This window comes from Anabrus simplex, chromosome 1, assembly GCF_040414725.1.
Source record: "Anabrus simplex isolate iqAnaSimp1 chromosome 1, ASM4041472v1, whole genome shotgun sequence".
Lineage (NCBI taxonomy): Eukaryota > Metazoa > Arthropoda > Insecta > Orthoptera > Tettigoniidae > Anabrus > Anabrus simplex.
Window position 1 is genome coordinate 491,881,044 of NC_090265.1, and position 18,654 is coordinate 491,899,697.

At 38.9% G+C, this 18,654-nt stretch overlaps 1 protein-coding gene across 2 annotated transcripts in view; it reads right to left on the reverse strand.

Annotated features, from left to right (window-relative positions):
• ACC (acetyl-CoA carboxylase) overlaps positions 1-18,654 on the reverse strand; it is a 391,497-nt gene that overhangs the window by 198,928 nt on the left and 173,915 nt on the right. For both annotated transcript variants that reach the window (XM_067135322.2, XM_067135321.2), the window contains exons 3-5: positions 9,501-9,618; positions 4,663-4,792; positions 897-1,015 (exon numbers count right to left, since the gene is read on the reverse strand). In XM_067135322.2, coding sequence (XP_066991423.2) covers positions 897-1,015; positions 4,663-4,792; positions 9,501-9,618 — 367 coding nt within the window. The remainder of the gene's footprint in view (positions 1-896; positions 1,016-4,662; positions 4,793-9,500; positions 9,619-18,654) is intronic.

Below are 18,654 nucleotides of genomic sequence, written 5' to 3' on the forward strand. Positions count from 1 at the left end.
TATACAAGAAATTTATTGTTTAAAGTTAATAGCACAAATTTTACAAAGAGTGATCAAATCAAATAAAAATCTCTTTATTTGCAAATGAGGTGTCTACCTCGGTGGCAAATGGTACACTAAAATACATTATTGTCAAGCACTAGATATTAAATTGATATGAAAGGTAAAATTAATTTCTGAATTTCTGAAGGAATATCTTTAAAATTCTAGAATATCTCATTGATATAAATCTTTAAATCATTTCATTAGCAGTCATGCAAATATTCAATGATCTGTAGTATTTATACTGAAGAATCAATTTAGTTGCAAAATAATTAATGCACAAATTTGATAAAAAGTTTCCAGGCAACTACAAGGCTATTTAAATTCTGAACAGTATTTAATGTATGGTAACAAATGTATGTTAACCATGCAAAATTTTGTTTAAGTAGCATCTGAAGTTGTCAAATTACAAAAATTTAAAATGTTACTAAATTTAAGCTTTAACCCATTATCTTTTTTCCAATAAAAAATGTACATCTGTATTTCTCATGCAAAGACACAACAGACCAATGACTGTTATAATGTTGAAACAAAGTTACTTTTTATATTTAAACCACAAAAGCTGCCAAAATAAGGAAATATGTCCCAAGAGAATTAATGAATGTCCCCTCTAGTGTTACTCAGCCTTCTGGAAGGACATTACAAAATAATCTTGGTTACAAAACAAATAAGGAGTTCTTACTGATGGATGATTTACCAGTCAGATAACACCTTTTACAAGATTCCAAGAAACTGTAAGTAATGGTCCTAAAAATTAGTGATCAAGCTAAACCTACATCAGAACGAGGGAGTGGGTGCTCCCTTGTCAAGAGTTCAAGACAATTTTCTGAGTATTTCAACTTCAAACAACTTACCTGAACCTGAGTGCGAACAGCTATATCCACAATGAGTTCCACGTTAGCATAGTTATTATTGTTGGCACCTCCCGGTACAGGAACGTAATGATCAGCCATTTTGATGTACTCGGCATTAGCTGAACAAACATAAAAAAGTCTATTGAATATATCAACCCTCAGAAAAATACACTAGGAAAAAGGAAATTGCAACACCATGAAGGGGTCTTCCTACAATGCCCACAGTGCACACATACATTGCTGAATTCTTCACATTAGGCATTGAATAAGGCCCTGGATCCCATCCTACGCAATTGTGGCCCATGCTTGCTACCCGGTCAGGTCATCCGTAGTTCAGGGTGGCTCAAGGGTATTCAAAGGCATCTAGTCATCATTCTCATATACATTCAAACGGGGAACTGGTGAACTGGCAGACCACTGTCCTGCTGCCCATCTGTAATGGGACAGCCGCACATTTTTTTTAAATCTGAGGAACGAAATTGGGGTGCAGGTTTTATTTGCGTCAATGTTGGCATTTTTTTTTTTTAAATCAACTTTCCTAAAGTTAGGGTGCGGGGATTATTTGGTGGTAGGGATTATTCGCATACATACTGTATATGCCAGTCAGTCTATGAAATAATACCACAGGTCCTATGATACTGCTTCTCATCATCAATGTCCCAAACATTAATGGAAAACTGAACCTGGTGGTGGGAACAACTCATAACATGGGAATTGTTCTCCAACCACACGTGTGTTATGAAAATTGAAGATGCCACTCCTCAAGAATGAGGCATTGTCTGTGAATGAAATATAATTAACGAAGTCTTCGGGTTGACGATGGGTCCACAGTGTATAACTCCTCTCCAATAGGTGCTGAACACAGTGCAGATGGTATAGATGTTGCTGGACTTCCTGTAATGTTTGTAGGACGGTCCAATGGGACACTCCTACCACTGCCGCAATTTGTCGAGTATTTCTGCCGGGGTCCTCTGGAATAAGTTCTAACATGTGGTCCTCTGTATTAAAACCACGTCTAGACCTACCAGCTTCATGCCTGGGTATGACATTTCCAGTGTCAGCTATTTTCTGTGTAGCTGCTAGAAGACAACCTCTTACTAGAAGGAACAAGAATAAAGTGAAGCTGTTGGCCTAGACAGGTCAGACTGTGTACCGGGACAGACAACCACTCAACAGAAGAGATGAGAATGAAGTGAAGCTACTGACCTAGAGAAGTCAGACTAGGACTAGGATACACAACCTCTCATTGGAAGAGAAGGGAATATAACAAAGCTATTGACCAAGAGAGGTCAGACTGTGTACTAGTATACAAATCCTCTCAATGGAATAGATGAGAATGAGGTGAAGTTATTGACCTAGAGAGGTCAGACTCTGGACTAGGATAGACAACCTTTCACTGGAAGGGATGAAATGAAGTGCTGATAAAATGTGGGCAGGTGCAGTTCTCCACACCATCAGTTTATTTTCTCTTTCTGTATTCCTTAGAACTAAACTAGATGCGAGAGGTGAGAACATTAAGCCTGAGCGATCATCAGGTAATGTGGACATCAATCACAGCCAGTTGTCTGTCCTTTCTGAGCTATATACACTTCCTATGCCATTCTGGAAGTATTTTAAGATTTGCAGGAGGGCTGGTATGTACATGTAGCTCACCTCCAGTGAGGAAGTGCCTGAAAAGGTCTGCGCCACCTCAGCATGAGGATACGTTGCTGGTAAGACTTGGGAGAGAGGAGACGAGCTGCTCGACTAAGTGGAATGTTCTGAAGTGTTAGTAGAGAGACAGTGTGTGGAATGACATTAGTAGACGAATATACCAGGTGTCCACAATTAAAGTTATGATATTCAGCACGGTACAGCACGGGGTGTAATGATCGTAGGCATCTGAAATTTTGTAGATATGCTAACTAAGCAATGCACTAGCGAATTATGCCACAAAACTTATTAGTTCCAAGTTTTGATACCAGACGAAAATATGAAACAAGAGATTAATCATCATTTTTGTTGATTTTTTTTTTTTTTTTGCTATTGGCTTTACGTCGCACCGACACAGATATGTCTTATGGCGACGATGGGACAGGGAAGGGCTAGGACTGGGAAGGAAGCGGCCGTGGACTTAATTAAGGTACAGCCCCAGCATTTGCCTGGTGTGAAAATGGGAAACCACGAAAAACCATCTTCAGGGCTGCCAACAGTGGGGTACGAATTTGTTGATTTCATAAAAGCTTATGACAGTACTCATCGTGATCAAGGGTTATAAATTTCATGTGCCATATTAAAAAATACACAATGTATGGCTGATGATGAACCCGAGGAGGGTTGAAACTAGTCCCATGTAATGTAAATATTGTAAATACATCTTAGTATTGAATAGGTGGAAATCTCTACTGTGTTATAATTCATGTGGTATTCATCGTGAGTCACTACTGAAAGTCCTTAAAGAAGTTGGTTTACACCAAAAACTCACCAATCTTACTGGAATCACTCGTAAGAATACTAAGTCGAAAGACAACTTTAGAGGTGAATTATCTGAGCCATTTGAAATCCACACTGAACTTTGACAAGGAGATGGACTCTCACCATTATTGTTTAACTGTGCCCTGGAGAAAGTCATGCGAGAATGGGTAAAGAAATGTCATTCAAACATCAAGATAGGCAGAAATATTAAATTTAATTGCCTAGCATTTGCAGACGATCTTGCATTACTAACAAGTAGTGTGGAAGAAGCTACATTTCAAATTGAAACACTCAAGAAAATTGCTGCATAAATCGGACTGCAAATCTCGTTTCAAAAGACTGAAATGATGCTGAACTTCAAAACTGAAACACCAGCCATTCACCCTGACAATGGCAAACAAATTAAGATTGTGAATAAATTCAAATATCTTGGGGAAATTATAACCTGGAACACAAAAGAGAAAGCATTGATAGACAGCAGAACATCTAAACTGAAAACAACACAGCAAATCACCTGGCCAACTTATAAAAAGAAATCTCTCTCCATGAACGCTAAATTTCGACATTACAATACAGTTGTAAAACCCAAAGCAACTTAAGCTAGTGAAACACTCTTCAAGTTGAACACTAAATCAACAACCGATAAATTGCAGAAAGTAGATAGAAGAATCATCAGGACAATCATCAATAAGAAACACCAAGTTGATGGCCAATAGAGATTAATACCTAATGAAATAGTATATTGTGAAAGCGAATCAATAATAGATACAATGCAGAAAAGGAGAAACGCCTTTTTCTTGTCATATATACAGACTGCCAGAAACGCAACTAGCGAAGCAGTTATTTAGTTACTTCCAGAAAAACAAAACAAAGAACACTTGGTTCACAGAGATTATAAATGATTTAGAAGAATTAAATTTATCAATGCTCCAAATTTAATGCAGAGGAGAGAAGAGAATTCTAAGGAATAAACACTTGCAATTCAAACTCATAACATTTGAACAAAAGAGGTACACCATTGCCCGTACCCGGCTACAGCTGGATAAAGGGAAATGATGATGATGATGATGATGATGAGGTACACCATTACTGGCAATCAAAAGGCAGCCAGGTCCGACAGGATGAAGTAGTTTTGGGAGTGGAAGAAGAAGAAGCTTAAAAGCTGACTCTATTCAATACTATGAGACTTGAATGTATATGACTGATTAAAGTGCTCCAATGGGGGCGTAAACTATGAAAATAATAATAATAATAATAATAATAATAATAATAATAATAATAATAATAATAATAATAATAATAACGCATTTACCTTTTAGATCTTCTGGAGTGACCATGACAACAAATCTCACTGCCCTTTCATTCTTGAACATCTCATAAGACCACCGTCGAATGGAGCGCATGCACTTAACTGCAGCAATGCCATTGTTAGCGATGAGGACCTGTATATAAAACAATATTTTAGAGTATTAGAAATAAAATTCAACATGACTAATTGACATTTACTTCGAAAACCAATTAGGAGAGCAGTGAAATGCTGTCATGAAGAAAATACAGTATAAGCTTGGTGGCCCTACAACTAAAAACTTTTTTTTTTTCTTAACTGGCATAGTGAGCTAACAATGAAGAGAAGAAGACTTCTCAGGTTATTATCTCAATATGGGCAGAACATTTAGAAAACTAACATCCTACAGAGATATAGATATTATTGGGCTTACTTCTTCGTATGAAAAAGTTTCTCTATCCATTGCCAGATGAAAGAGTCTGTGCATGTGCCAAATTCCCCATCAATTCTTTAATGCAATTTCATTCTTGAACATCTTGTAAGACCACCACTGAAAGGAGGACGTGTACTTAATGTAGCAATGTCATTGTTAACTAAGAAGACCTCTACCTAAAACAATATTTCGGAGTACTACTAATGTGATTTCTTTCTGCATCCCTAACTATGCTGGGCATTAACTTTCCCTTACAATACCAAATTTAATAGGTAGTGTTTAGTTACTTGCAGGATGTGACTTCATGAAGAACTTCACTCTTAAATTTGCAAAATGTTAATTATTCACTTTTTAATGGTATAGCCTAGCGTCCTTTTTCTTCACACCACACTCCATCAACCTGCCTGTTAAATCCCCAATCCCACCATAGGTTATGAAGTTATAGGGAAAACCCAAAAATTCAAGACAGTCCATTTTTAGATCTGCTTTTCTAATAATTTCATTGCATATCCTATGCAGAACTATATGCATATTTAGAATTAAAATTAAAATTTATCTCTAATTTACAAAAATAACACAATCCTGCTACAACTTCTTTAACCCTCCAGCACTAACATGACAAATACGTGAGGGCTGTGAGTCCGAAGATACAAGCGTGAGGGCTGTGAGTCAGAAGATATAAGCATACATATTTATTATGCTTTAAAGCAAGTAAATAATTTATTAAAAGCAAACCCTAAACGGTCAATTAAACTGTCAGTACCGAAAAATACTGATAGTAATACTGATCGCGTGTGGACAGGAATGATGGAATGAAGGCCAGTACTGAAGCAGATCCGGATTTCCTGATCTGCGAGCGACAGTACTGTAGAGTGATGGGGATACTGACAGTTATACTGGCCGTGTGAGTGCATTCGTCATTATCTCTGTCAGTATTAACGGAGCAGCGATGGACGACAAATGCGTTTCTCACCAAGGCCAAGCAGAGGTATTAGTGGAACCGCCAAGTAGGTCTATCGCAAAAGTTTATTGAGCTATATGAAACACTGCCAGAATAAACGTAACACAATACTCCACGTTTCAACAACTGCTGTACTGGTGGAAACTGGTGACATTATAACGGGAAACTTTAGGACTAATTAAATCTTCAAACTTTCTGCCAGTTGCAAGATACAGTACCTCAATGTCACCGCTAATCTCTCTCTGCCACCGATAAACAGGTTCACAAATTTGTATTTTGCCTTATTAGAAAAAGCTCTACCACACCTAGTAATTTTGCAAAAGTAGGCCTACCTCACTCATTCGGAGATAGTTCTGATAATCTTCTGCTTCGATATATTGTATTTCCCTCAACAACTTCATATGATTCCGCCTCTATGGTGTAGTGGTTAGTGTGATTAGCTGCCACCCCCGGAGGCCCGGGTTCGATTCCCAGCTTTGCCACCAAATTTGAAAAGTGGTACGAGGGCTGGAACGGGGTCCACTCAGCCTTGGGACGTCAACTGAGTAGGTGGGTTCTATTCTCCCTCAGCCAGCCTGGAAGTGGTTTTCCATTGTTTCCCACTTTTCCTCCAGGCAAATGCCAGGATGGTACATAACTTAAGGCTACGGCTGCTTCCTTCCCTCTTCTTTGTCTATCCCTTTCAATCTTCCCATCACCCACCAAGGCCCCTTTTCAGCAGAGCAGGCGAGGCCGCTGGGTGGGGTACTGGTCATCCTACCCAGATGTATCACCCGACCCAATGTCTCACGCTCCAGGACACTGCCCTTGGGGTGGTAGAGGTGGGATCCCTCGCTGAGTTCGAGGGAAAAATCAACCATGGAGGGTAAACATATTAAGAAGAGGAAGAACATATGAGAATACTCTTCTTGTTTACGTTTAACACTGCGTATTGTGCAGAGTGCTAGTATGACAGCTACACATGCCCGTCTTTTATGATCCATTTTGATAGAATACCACAATTTCAAGTTATAGTGGCGTTTATTGACTTTTTATTTGTAAAGTGAGAATACCACAACGGTAAGCAAGTGAACTAGTACTGACCAAAATATTGACAGTAATAATGATCGTGTAAGGTCGCTACATTATCGATGTGTACTGTCAGTGTTACTGATTCAGTATTACTGACCATGTAGGGTCTGCTAAAGAGAAAACATACTACAAAAATTGATTACTAAGCCTTGCATTGTTACTGTTAACAATAAAGAGGAAAAAGAAATACATTCGCCACTGTCCGAAGACACAAACACAGAAATAAATACTCTTAATGATTAACTAGGAAACAAACACAGAAATAAACATTCCTAATTATTAACTAGAAAACTTGGACAGTGACAGTTCTTACAAAGATGCAATGAACAATTCAGTCACAGTCGATCACATGTTCATTCCTTCTTTTCAGAACAAAAAACAACCACAATGTGCTCCAAGCACATGAACTTCCCACAAAAATAGCACTTGTATTTTGTTTTACAATTTTTCTTCGAGTCAAAGTATGCACAGTTATAGCCTGCACTAAGCTTATTAACCACATCAACACCCCCTTTCGTGTCATTATACAACATGATCATTTCAGGTTTATCAGTGCTGGGGTCAACTTAGTCGTCACAAGGCACTGTGGATAAAAGCAGCACATTATTTTCCTTTTCTGGGAATATATGATACTAGGGTGGAATTTTCCTGGAACCCAAACATGCTGGAGCTGACGGGTCTATTTTTGCCTTCCAGACATTCACAAGGTTAACTGCCTTTTGTTTTTTCTTGTAGTACCAAGTAAAGTCAATTTATGTTTTTTAAACGAACTTTCAGATAATTCTATGCTGATGAACCAATTGTCCATGGTCATATTCCTACGTGTATTGGCAATAGGTTTCACTAATCTTCCAACCACTGCTTCAGCGGTTATAAACAGAATATGGCCCACGGGGCTGATTACCAACATATACATCAAGGTTTGACATATAAAACGTTTTAGCACATATTAACGCATAGATCCTAATCCCATATTTATTGGGATTGCTTCAGTTGTACTGGCGGAAGCCAAATCTTCCCCTGAAAGCCTCAAGTCTTTTGTCAATACAAGTCTTTTGTCAATAGTCATATATTCACATGGGGAGTAATTAACTTGACAATTTGCCACACAAACGTCAAATACATCTCGAATTGCAGCCAATTTATCTGTTTCTTGTTGGTGCAATCTCGTTTCATTTTTGTCAAGTCTAACATGCCTCAGCAGAAACCTAAACCTCTCCAGTGACATAGTGAGCCGAAACATCTCAATTGATGTACCCTTAGTTTTCCATAACTCCACTTCATTCAAATGGTTTGTCTTGCGTACACCAGAAAGGTACAAGAGACCAAACAAAGCCTTCGTTTCCACTAAGTCAGTAGGTCTTGCAGTTTGATATTCTTGGTCATAAGGTTCATAGGTTATAGAAAGATTTGTACAATTGACCAAAATGTTTAAAATTCTAGCATCAAAAAAGCAGTTCCATATATCCACAATAGAAGTAAAATTTCTTGCCAGTCCTTTCACCCCAAGCAAAAGAGTTACCAGATTAACTGAGCGAGTTCTTACATTTTGAGGGGAAATACGCATTTTCCATTTCGTGACACTGTCTTTTCCAGTGAAGTCTGGAACATTACTTTGTCGTTTTTGCTGTGTAGAAGTCCCATTAACAATATCACGCTCATCCTGTGTCTCCTCCACGTCCTGTTCCGACACCAAATCTTCTTCACGACATTCAAGGTGATCTTCTTCCATAAAATCTTCAAAATCTTCTGCAGCCACATCATTCTCTTCAGATTCCAGTAGCAATTTCACCACGTACCCTTGTTCACGTTCGTAATTCACTTCATTTCATTTCCGGCAGAGAGTAGCACAAGTACTAACTTCGGTCTGAGAGACCAAAATAAAGGAATTCTTACTAAGAATCTGATCCAGGCACTTAACATTCACGTAACAATAAGTAGACTGACCGATTTGAAGGTACCAATGAGCAAAGTGTAAGCAAAGCATGCGCACTAAAGTTATAGGAGAATAATTGGGCACTCGGTCTCGGAGACCGGATGTTAGTACTGGAGGCGTAATGGAATGGAATGAGAGTTTGTTTATTGATCAAACAGTCCAAACTAATTTCTCAATGCCAAGGAGAGACATCTTATTAAACAAAATGTACTCCAGAAGACAAAAAAAATCAGATGTTACATTCATTCACAATATTTTTTAAGAGCTGATAGTCAATAAAGGTAAGAAAAGAAAAAAAAAAAAGGAAGGACTAGTCATCTCATATACTAAAAGAACCTCTCCTGGATGGCTAAATTAGATTACACCAGTCACCTTTCTGGTTCCTTAAAGTTCCCTTTTGCTTTCTGAACTGTAATAGACTAATCCTAATTTGTTTTACTTAAAAGAAGGTGGTGTTGTTATACCTTATTGATGACCCTTGTACCACCAAATCTTCTAACAAACTCCTCCGGAGTGGCAACAGTGAAGTCCTTCTCCTGGAATCGGGCATGGGCAATGACAGTCCCCTGAGACATGCTGGGTCTGGAAATTACAGAAATGTTTAATATTATTTCTAGCAAATACTACATAATATATACTACACAGTAATAATGAAATTTCAAAAAACAGAAACAAAAACAGTAAACGTATTAACTTAGTGCCATATTCATGATTCAAACCATACCGTATAGAAATTACTGTATCACTTTTTTCTTAATAATAATAATGTTATTTGCTTTACGTCCCACTAACTACTTCTTAAGGTCTTCGGAGACGCCGAGGTGCCGGAATTTAGTCCCGCAGGAGTTCTTTTACGTGCCAGTAAATCTACCGACACGGGGCTGTCGTATTTGAGCACCTTCAAATACCACCGGACTGAGCCAGGATCGAACCTGCCAAGTTGGGGTTAGAAGGCCAGCGCCTTAACCGTCTTAGCCACTCAGCCCGGCCACTTTTTTCTTATTAATCTGTCTATATACATACATATATTTATTTACTGAATGAATGACTTCCCACAACTGCAGGCTGCCACACTTTTAGTTCATATATAAGAGCATGATTATTCTTTACCATTAATTATTTGTCAGCTGATGATGGCTTGAAACAAGCCAAAACAACTGACCAATTGTAACTCATCATGAGTAAAGCAAGTACTGATTAGATTGACTTTAAGTAATAAATGTTTGTTAATTGCACGATAATCAGAAAATATTCTTTTATGAAGTGTTTGAAACTGAGAACAGAAAGATTGTACCTCAGAAACCTCACAGTTGTAGTTATGGTGGTCATTATTTTAGTGAAGTAGATTAATTCCCTCTTAATACAATTCAGAGGTGAAACTGAAAGAGGTCGAACCCTTCGAAACAGGAGGGTATCTTTATTTGTATTATTTATTTATTTTTTGCCAGTGGTTTAACGTCACACTAAAACATCAATGGTTTTCAGTGATGAAAGGGCTAGGAATGGAATGGAAAGATAGTGACCATGGCCTTAATTAAGATACACCCCCAGCATTTACCTGGTATGAAAATGGGAAACCATGGAAAACCTTCTTAAGGGTTGCCAAGGATGGGATATGAACCCACTATCTCCCGAATGCAAGTGCACAGCTACACAACCCTAACCGCACGGCCAACTCGCTCTTTGACCACATAGGGTGTGAAAATTAAAGACTCCCTAGACCTTGCAAACCTAATGCCGCTGGGGTTGTACCTTAATTACGGCCACGGCCACTTCCTTCCCACTCCTAGCCCTTTTCTGTCCCACTGACGCCATAAGACCTATCTGTGTTGGTGTGACGTAAAGTAAAAAAGATAAAAGACTAATACTGTACCACTGAGACTGAAAGAGAACAAGAGATGACCAAAACAGTCTGATAGGAAAGTTGAAAGTGAGGACCCTGGTACATGTTAAGTGGATGCATTGCCAAAATCTGCTATATGTTTCATGGTCGTCACTCCATGTTTCCAAGTTGAGAGTTCCTGGAGCGAAAACCTCACAGCTGAAGAAAAGGTAGTTTAACAGGAGTTAACTAATTAACTACTGAATGCATAAACAATTAAACAGAGGAGCCTTTGGCAAGTAATTATTAGAGATGCAGAACAGAAATTACACATCAGATCTTGTTATCTCGGATTAACCTCAAATCTCAATTATCTTAATTTACAATGCATATTCAGAGAACTCTCAAGTCTGGCTCCTCGGCTGAATGGTCAGCATTGAGGCCTTCGTTTCAGAGGGTCCTGGGTTCAACTCCCGGCCGAGTCGGGGATTTGAATCGCATTTGGTTAATTCCTCTGATATGGAGACTAGATGTTCATTTTGTCCCAGCATTATCATCTTCATGTACACTAAACTATCAATCACTACAAAAACATGTAATCTGAGTTTTGTCTGTACATTGCTCAGAATTTAAAAAGGATAGTATTTATGTATCAGCCGTGTCCGTAGTAACAAGGAAATGCACATTTTAATTTTCCGTAATGTCTGTCTGTCCGTCCGTCCGTATGTGTGTATGTGTGTACACGGATCACGAGAAAACAGCTGAAGAGAATTTAATGAAAATCGATATGTAAAGTCAGGGAATAAACCACTACAATCTAGGTTATAACCATTTTAATCACGCAGAGTGAAATAGTAGGTAGTTTAGGGGAAGGCCTAAAATTTAATTCTCAAATATTTTTTTATTAGTGGTCCTATTGATAAATAATGCCTTTGCTGGCGGGATGTAGTGTTTACAGTGCACTATGTCTTCAGGTATGGGCTAGAATAAATTTGTTACTTTCATTGACCTGTCTTAGTCTCATCCTTGGCTTTGACAATATGAAAGTGACCGAGATATGAGTGATTCTAGTAATACCGTTCCTTATACAGACAGTCCCTGTTATGAATGGTGTGAAAATATCGCTCATAGGGTCCGTTGGCGCATGCATTTCAGTGGACTTGGCAGACTGATAGGTAATAGGAACTTCTGGCTCAGTGAGGAAAGCAACGGGAAACTACCTCACTCCTCATTTCCCTAATATGCCCCTTCAGTGACACCTACAGTAGGCTATCTATGACAGCTGTTGGTGGAGCTGTAGAGGATCAAACCAGCCTTTGGACTGAATACCCAACATACATTGATAAATACTATGTAACTAAAGTTATATAGAATTAAATTTCCGATCACCTTATACTTTTTAACGTACCGCCTGTGATAACAGATATATTCATGAATTTGTATTTTTGTTGCTAAGTCCATATCAACGCCGAGCCACGAGCAAATAGGTAAACAGAATTGAATGAAAATCGGTATGTAGAGTCGGGGAATAAAAAACTACAGTCTAGGTTATAAATAATTTTATTCACCCTGGATGAAATGGTAGTTTAGGGGAAGGCGCCTAAAATTTAATGTTTAAATACCTATGTTATTGGTCCTATCGAAAAGTACTACATAAGAAAAGTTATAGAGAATACAATGTCCGACCATTTACTGTATGTTTCATTCAGTTTTACCGTACCGACTATAGTGAGAGTGATATTTCAGAGTCGGAAGAAAACTAAATGTGAAGACCTACAATGTCGAAAGGTCATAAAATTGATCAACAATAACATTACATTGACCATGTCTGTTGTGATATTCTTTGTCTCTTACGCTGCTACTCATCACCGATAGATGGGATTACTGCTGCGAATCGAATATAACAGCCTGCCTGAATATTGGCGGGAAATTGCCGGGGAGTTAGATAACTTTCTTCTTTAGCATACTTTTCTTCTGGTTCATAAATTTTCTGATACTATTGGTACATAACACACTGGTTCATCATAGTATTCCAGCAATTCGATCCCTACTCTGACGCGCTGATCTGAATGAGCAGTGTGCAAACTTAACGGAATTCGGCAGAGGAGTATTCGCGGCTATCTGCGGCCTGGTCATTTCAGCTCTGGAACTTCCCACTGTAAGCACTGTTCGTTCGTTAAAAGTGAGGAAATGTGTTGTTTTTCATTTGATCGAGTATTTCATATGATAGCGTTGCTTTTCCGACTGACTGACGTCATTGTAATGACTTGTTAATTTCAGTTTGAAAAACCACTAAGATAGTCTTTCAGGGGATGTAAAAAGGCAGATGGAGAGTGAGTGTCTGCAATTATAATAAAAATTCCCCAACTTGATTGTGACTAACGGTAGGCAAGAGGGCCTTCCATTTCAATGAAAATTCCCTAACCCAATCTTTACATGAGAAAAGACGTTTGGTGACTACCCCATTACGTTTCTGGGGTAATGGTAAGGGCTTTGCAATTTAATGCAATCTTACCCACAACGTGTACACTACCTAATCTAGAATTATATCTACATGTAGAATTTCGTAGCGAAGCACGGGTACATCAGCTAGTCATCTAATAAAACAATGTATTGTCGCTGTAGCCACATCTGACTATCTTCTGCTAGCCTCTTCATGTTGCTATATGAACCACATGCCAGTTCACCGACAGAGTTCTTCATGTATGACATCCTTGGTCATCCCCTGGGTCTCTTTCCCAGTATTTTACCTTCAATGATGGTTTGGAGAAGAGTCGTGTTCAGTAAAATGTCCAAGGAACTTTGTTTTCTTCTTCTTTATCGTATTTAATAAACATCGATCCTCTTTTACGTTCTTTAAAACAAAGTTTTAAATATATATATATATATATATATATATATATATATATATATCTGTCCAACTTGTGTTTGTAATTCTTCTCCAAAACCACATTTCAGCAGCCTCAAATTTTGTTTCTTCCTGTTTCCCTAATGTCCATCTGGAAGGCTTGTTTTGCTACCACTATTCTTTTCTTGATTTCTGAAAGGAATCCGTTATCAGAGGTAATTCCACTACCCAAATAGGAGAATTGTGTCTTGTTCTATCGGTGTGTTCTTTAATTTTACTGTAAGTGTTTTCTGCCTGTAGGCTTCTTTTTGTCTACTATCATGAATTTTGTTTTCTTTATATTTATGTTTAGTTTAAATTTTTCTAAGGATTTGTTGAATGTTCTTACCATTTTTAGGTCCCAAAAATTAAGTTTTAGGCGCCTACATATGTATCGTAGGTGTAAAAAATGTATAAAATAGGTTCTTATCGTTTCAAAATAGGCTCAATGAAATTAATGAAATACATCTGAAGGAATACTGTACAAGTAGAAATAGAGTGTGTTTATATAATTATATTCGTAGACAGGGCATGCAGTGTAGCATTTGCGTACAAGAGTTTAAATCTGGTTGAGATTAAATCATTAAAAGCAGCCAATAACTAATCAACGCAACAACAATTTTTTTCCTGTATGATTTTCATTCTCACTGTTGTTTCTGTCCTAATTGTTTGGACAGTAAATCACTAACAATATTTCCAAATGTTGTGGTGCAAGTCTATGTCTTTCGCTGCATATCCCGGATTTCTTTTAAGCACCATGCTAACATTGTTGCATGTTAACATGGTGCAAGCGATGTAGGCTACGTCCTGAAATGAGTTTTTACTGAGGTGCATTCAATTGATTTTTATAATCAGGTACAATGAGCATTAAAAGAAATTAACTTCTTAGTACGAAAAATGAGCTGACCTATAGATTTAAAAATAAATTCTACGAATATATAGAAAATTGCCGAAACTAAAATTTCATATTCTAAAAATTAATAAATTATAGCCCTAACACGTTGCTTCAGATGTAGTGTACAATGTAAACTGGCATGGCAAAGTGGATATTTAAATGTAATGGATATTTGAGTCTGGTAGCTGACATATTTATGTCCTTTAACTGCTCTGATTTATATCTGCAAAGGCCGTATATTACGGTGAAAATATAACATGTTCATAAACAGCATCACAAACGTAGGGTTAGTGTTATTTTGTGAAAAGAAGAAAAAGAAACATACTTCCTCAATCTATGAGATAAAAAGTTGTCTCTGTGAAACGTAAAGAACTTCACCTTGCTTTCTGGACACCGCAAAAGTCCAAAAGCTTCTTCTTCTTCTTCTTTTTTGCTTTACGTCGCACAGGCACAGATATGTCTTATGGCGACGATGAGATAGGAACGGCCTAGGAATGGGAAAGAAGCGGCCGTGGCCTTCATTAAGGTACAGCCCCAGCATTTTCTTGGTGTGAAAATGGGAAACCACGGAAAACCATCTATCTTCAGGGCTACCGACAGTGCGGTTCGAACCCACTAACTCCCGGATGCAAGCTCACGGTCGCGCGTCCCTAACCGCACGGCCAACTCGCCTGATTCAGAAGCGTTTAGTATCATGTCTATAATTACGGCCCGTAAAAGCATTCATCTAGACAAGATAAAATTAATGTAAATAATGTAGGTAATGTATTTTAAATTACATTTACCTCTTTGTTGCACGGCTGAAAGAAAATCACTTTCCCATCTGTCGTAAAACACGGGAAATATGCAATCCAGACCCTTATTAATGCAGACTTACAAGTTCTTTTTTATAGACATTTTATAACACTAGCACAATATCAAAAGAATCTTAGCACTTCGTTTTGAGTTTCTGGCTCCATCTGTTTAGGTCAGAACTGTAAAGAAATGAGAAGTCGCCAATGCCGATGACCAAATGGGTTCTTGGAAATTGACTAATTCCTTACTACACTTCCTGCTTCCAGACTTGCCTCACAACCCCACACCCGCCTACTCGGCTGCTTGACTTGCATCTTATCTTAGATGCGTACTAAAATTCGTTCATCCTGCCATCGCTGGTAGCCTATATAGTTTTCAACAAAACAAATTGAAAACTCATAAAGCTTTTCTCATGAAACTGGACAAAATAATAGGGCATACCTGCAAAAGAATTCTACAGCTTCCTACTGATACACCGGACACCTAGTTGTCTTCTTTTTATTTTCCTACAGCTTTTCCCACACCTGTGTGGTCGCAGGTGTGAACTGCATCGCACATGTACATTTGGCCCTGTTTTACGGCCGGATGCCCTTACTGACGCCAACCCTATATAGAGGGATGTATCACTATTGCGAGTTTCTGTGGTAGTTGTCTGAATATGTTGAGGAGAGTGTTGGGACGGCAGAAGAATTAATCATAAGTGGTTAAAATCCCCGACCGGGCCGGGAATCGAACCCGGAACCCTCTGAACCGAAGGGCAGTACGCTGACCATTCAGCCAACGAGTCGGACACCGGACACCTAGTTGTATACGGCTAAAAATGTAAGGGGTTAAGGCAATGCAAAGTACAGTGGAAATCACTTACCTAGCAATTTAATGCGTGTAGCATCCTCATTTAGAAAGATATAGTAATGACTACAGTGATGCAGTCCGAACCCTCGAGGCAAGAAAAGCGTCTTTCAGAGCTGAGTGTCTGCAGTGAATCAAGACTTCAGTCGATCACCAATGCCAAACTGGAGAATATAAACATTGGTGCCAGTTAGGAATTCGTACACGTAGGCGTAGTCCTATATGAAGGATGTTCATTGGCTAAGGAATGGCTCGAATCTATAGAACGTTCGGTCCTCAAAATGCAGTACAACGTAGATGGAGCATGCTGTTGCCAAAACAACTCGTGATCATCGCGTTCGAGTGCAGCTCAAGCAGTGTGCCACAGTTAAACATTTATCGCTTAAAATTTGAAGTTCATTCACAAATGGATATTTGAAGGATGGTAAATTGAATTACAAATTACCTTAATCACTCTCGGTACTCTCAGACAGCAAGGCCTGATGGTCCCGCTTTGGATGAAGTGGTTCGGGAGATGAAGTTCAGGATGATGATGTCTTATTCAAAACTGTTCATCGCCGTCGTCCTGCAATATTCGTCTGCTTCCCATAACACTTTATTTCACAAGGTTTACGTAATTTGCCCAGTTGACCACCGTAATATTCTTATAAATAGGAGTTATTAACTTTTCCGTATCACTTTTCATGAGTGATATGTTATGATACCGGATGTAGTAGTTCACCTAGGCCCACACCAATAGGGTTTAAAACTTGCAGTGATACGGCGGGAGATGTGAATCCGGTCATCTTGCTATTTTGTCATTTCATCTAACAATGGGGATCATTGTAAGCACCTATGTGTTAAAGTAAGGAAAGATCTTCATTTAGGTAATCACGTAAATGGGACTGTAAATAAAGGCTACAGATCTTTCCACGTGTTTATGAGAGTATTGAGGAGTTGTAGCAAGGATGTAAAAGAGAGGGCATATACGCCTCTGGTAAGATACCAACAAGAGAATGGTTCCAGTGTATGGGACCCTCACCAGGATTACTTGATTCAAGAACTGGAAAAAATCCAAAGAAAAGCAGCCCGATTTGTTCTGGGTGATTTCCGACAAAAGAGTACCGTTACAAAAACGTTGCAAGGTTTAAGCTGGGAAGACTTGGGAGAAAGGAGACGAGCTGCTCGACTAAGTGGTATGTTCCGAACTGTCAGTGGAGAGAAGGCGTGGAATGACATTAGTAGACGAATAAGTTTGAGTGTTTTTTTTTAAAGAAGGAAAGATCACAATATGTAGATGAAATTGGAATTCAAAAGGGCAAATACTCGTTTATAGTAAGGGGAGTTAGGGATTGGAATAATTTATCGAGGGAGATGTTCAATAAATTTCCAACTTCTTTGCAATCATTTAAGAAAAGGCTGGGAAAACAACAGATAATCTGCCACGTGGGCGACTGCCCTAAACGCAGATCAGTAGTGACTGATATGATTGATATTGCCTGCTTATCATAGAGTGCCATATGTTGAGAAACGAAGTACAGCAATTCCCGCTTTAGCACCCCGTTCTCAAATAAGATTTTTTTAATTTTATTTTTTATACCTAATCATTGGACGATGCCATCTTTCCGCCAAGAAGCCTCCGGCGAAGATCCCCCCCCCCCCACACACACACACACACACACAACTCACGGGAGTGATAAGCGGCATTATCCAGCACGGTACGGCACCTTCAGGAGTGGTGGTGGTGATTATTGAATATTGAATTTTCACGACCGCATTGTAATCGAAACAGACTTTCAACGTATTAGGTCGTGTTACGTACATGTAGTACGCGTTGAAGAGATGTTAAGTACAGAACAAAAATGGCCAGCCGGACACCAGTGGGATCCGAACCCACAACCTCCCGATTTCGCGTCGGTTGCTCTACCAATTGAGCTATGGTGGCCTAGGCCATCTTTGTTCTGTTTGAAAGGATCTGAGCTACAGGTCTGGCACTGCTGCTAGCACACTGTAGAGTGCGTTTAAGTCGCCCGTTGTGGGACATGTCAATGAATATTGAATTTTCACGATCGGGAGGTTGTGGGTTCGGATCCCACTGGTGTCCGGCTGGCCATTTTTGTTCTGTACTTAACATCTCTTCAACGCGTACTACATGTACGTAACACGACCTAATACGTTGAAAGTCTGTTTCGATGTGGTGATTATTGTTTTAAGAGGAAGTGCGACTGGGCAACCATCCTCTATTAACACTAATCTGAGGGGAAAAGGAAGAGGTCCAACACTTCGGAAAATGAAAGTATCGGCAAAAGAAAGGGAAGGGACACGAAAGGGCATTAAAATTAAAGACTTCCTAAACCTCGGAAACCTACTACCGTCGGGGTCGGAAAAGAA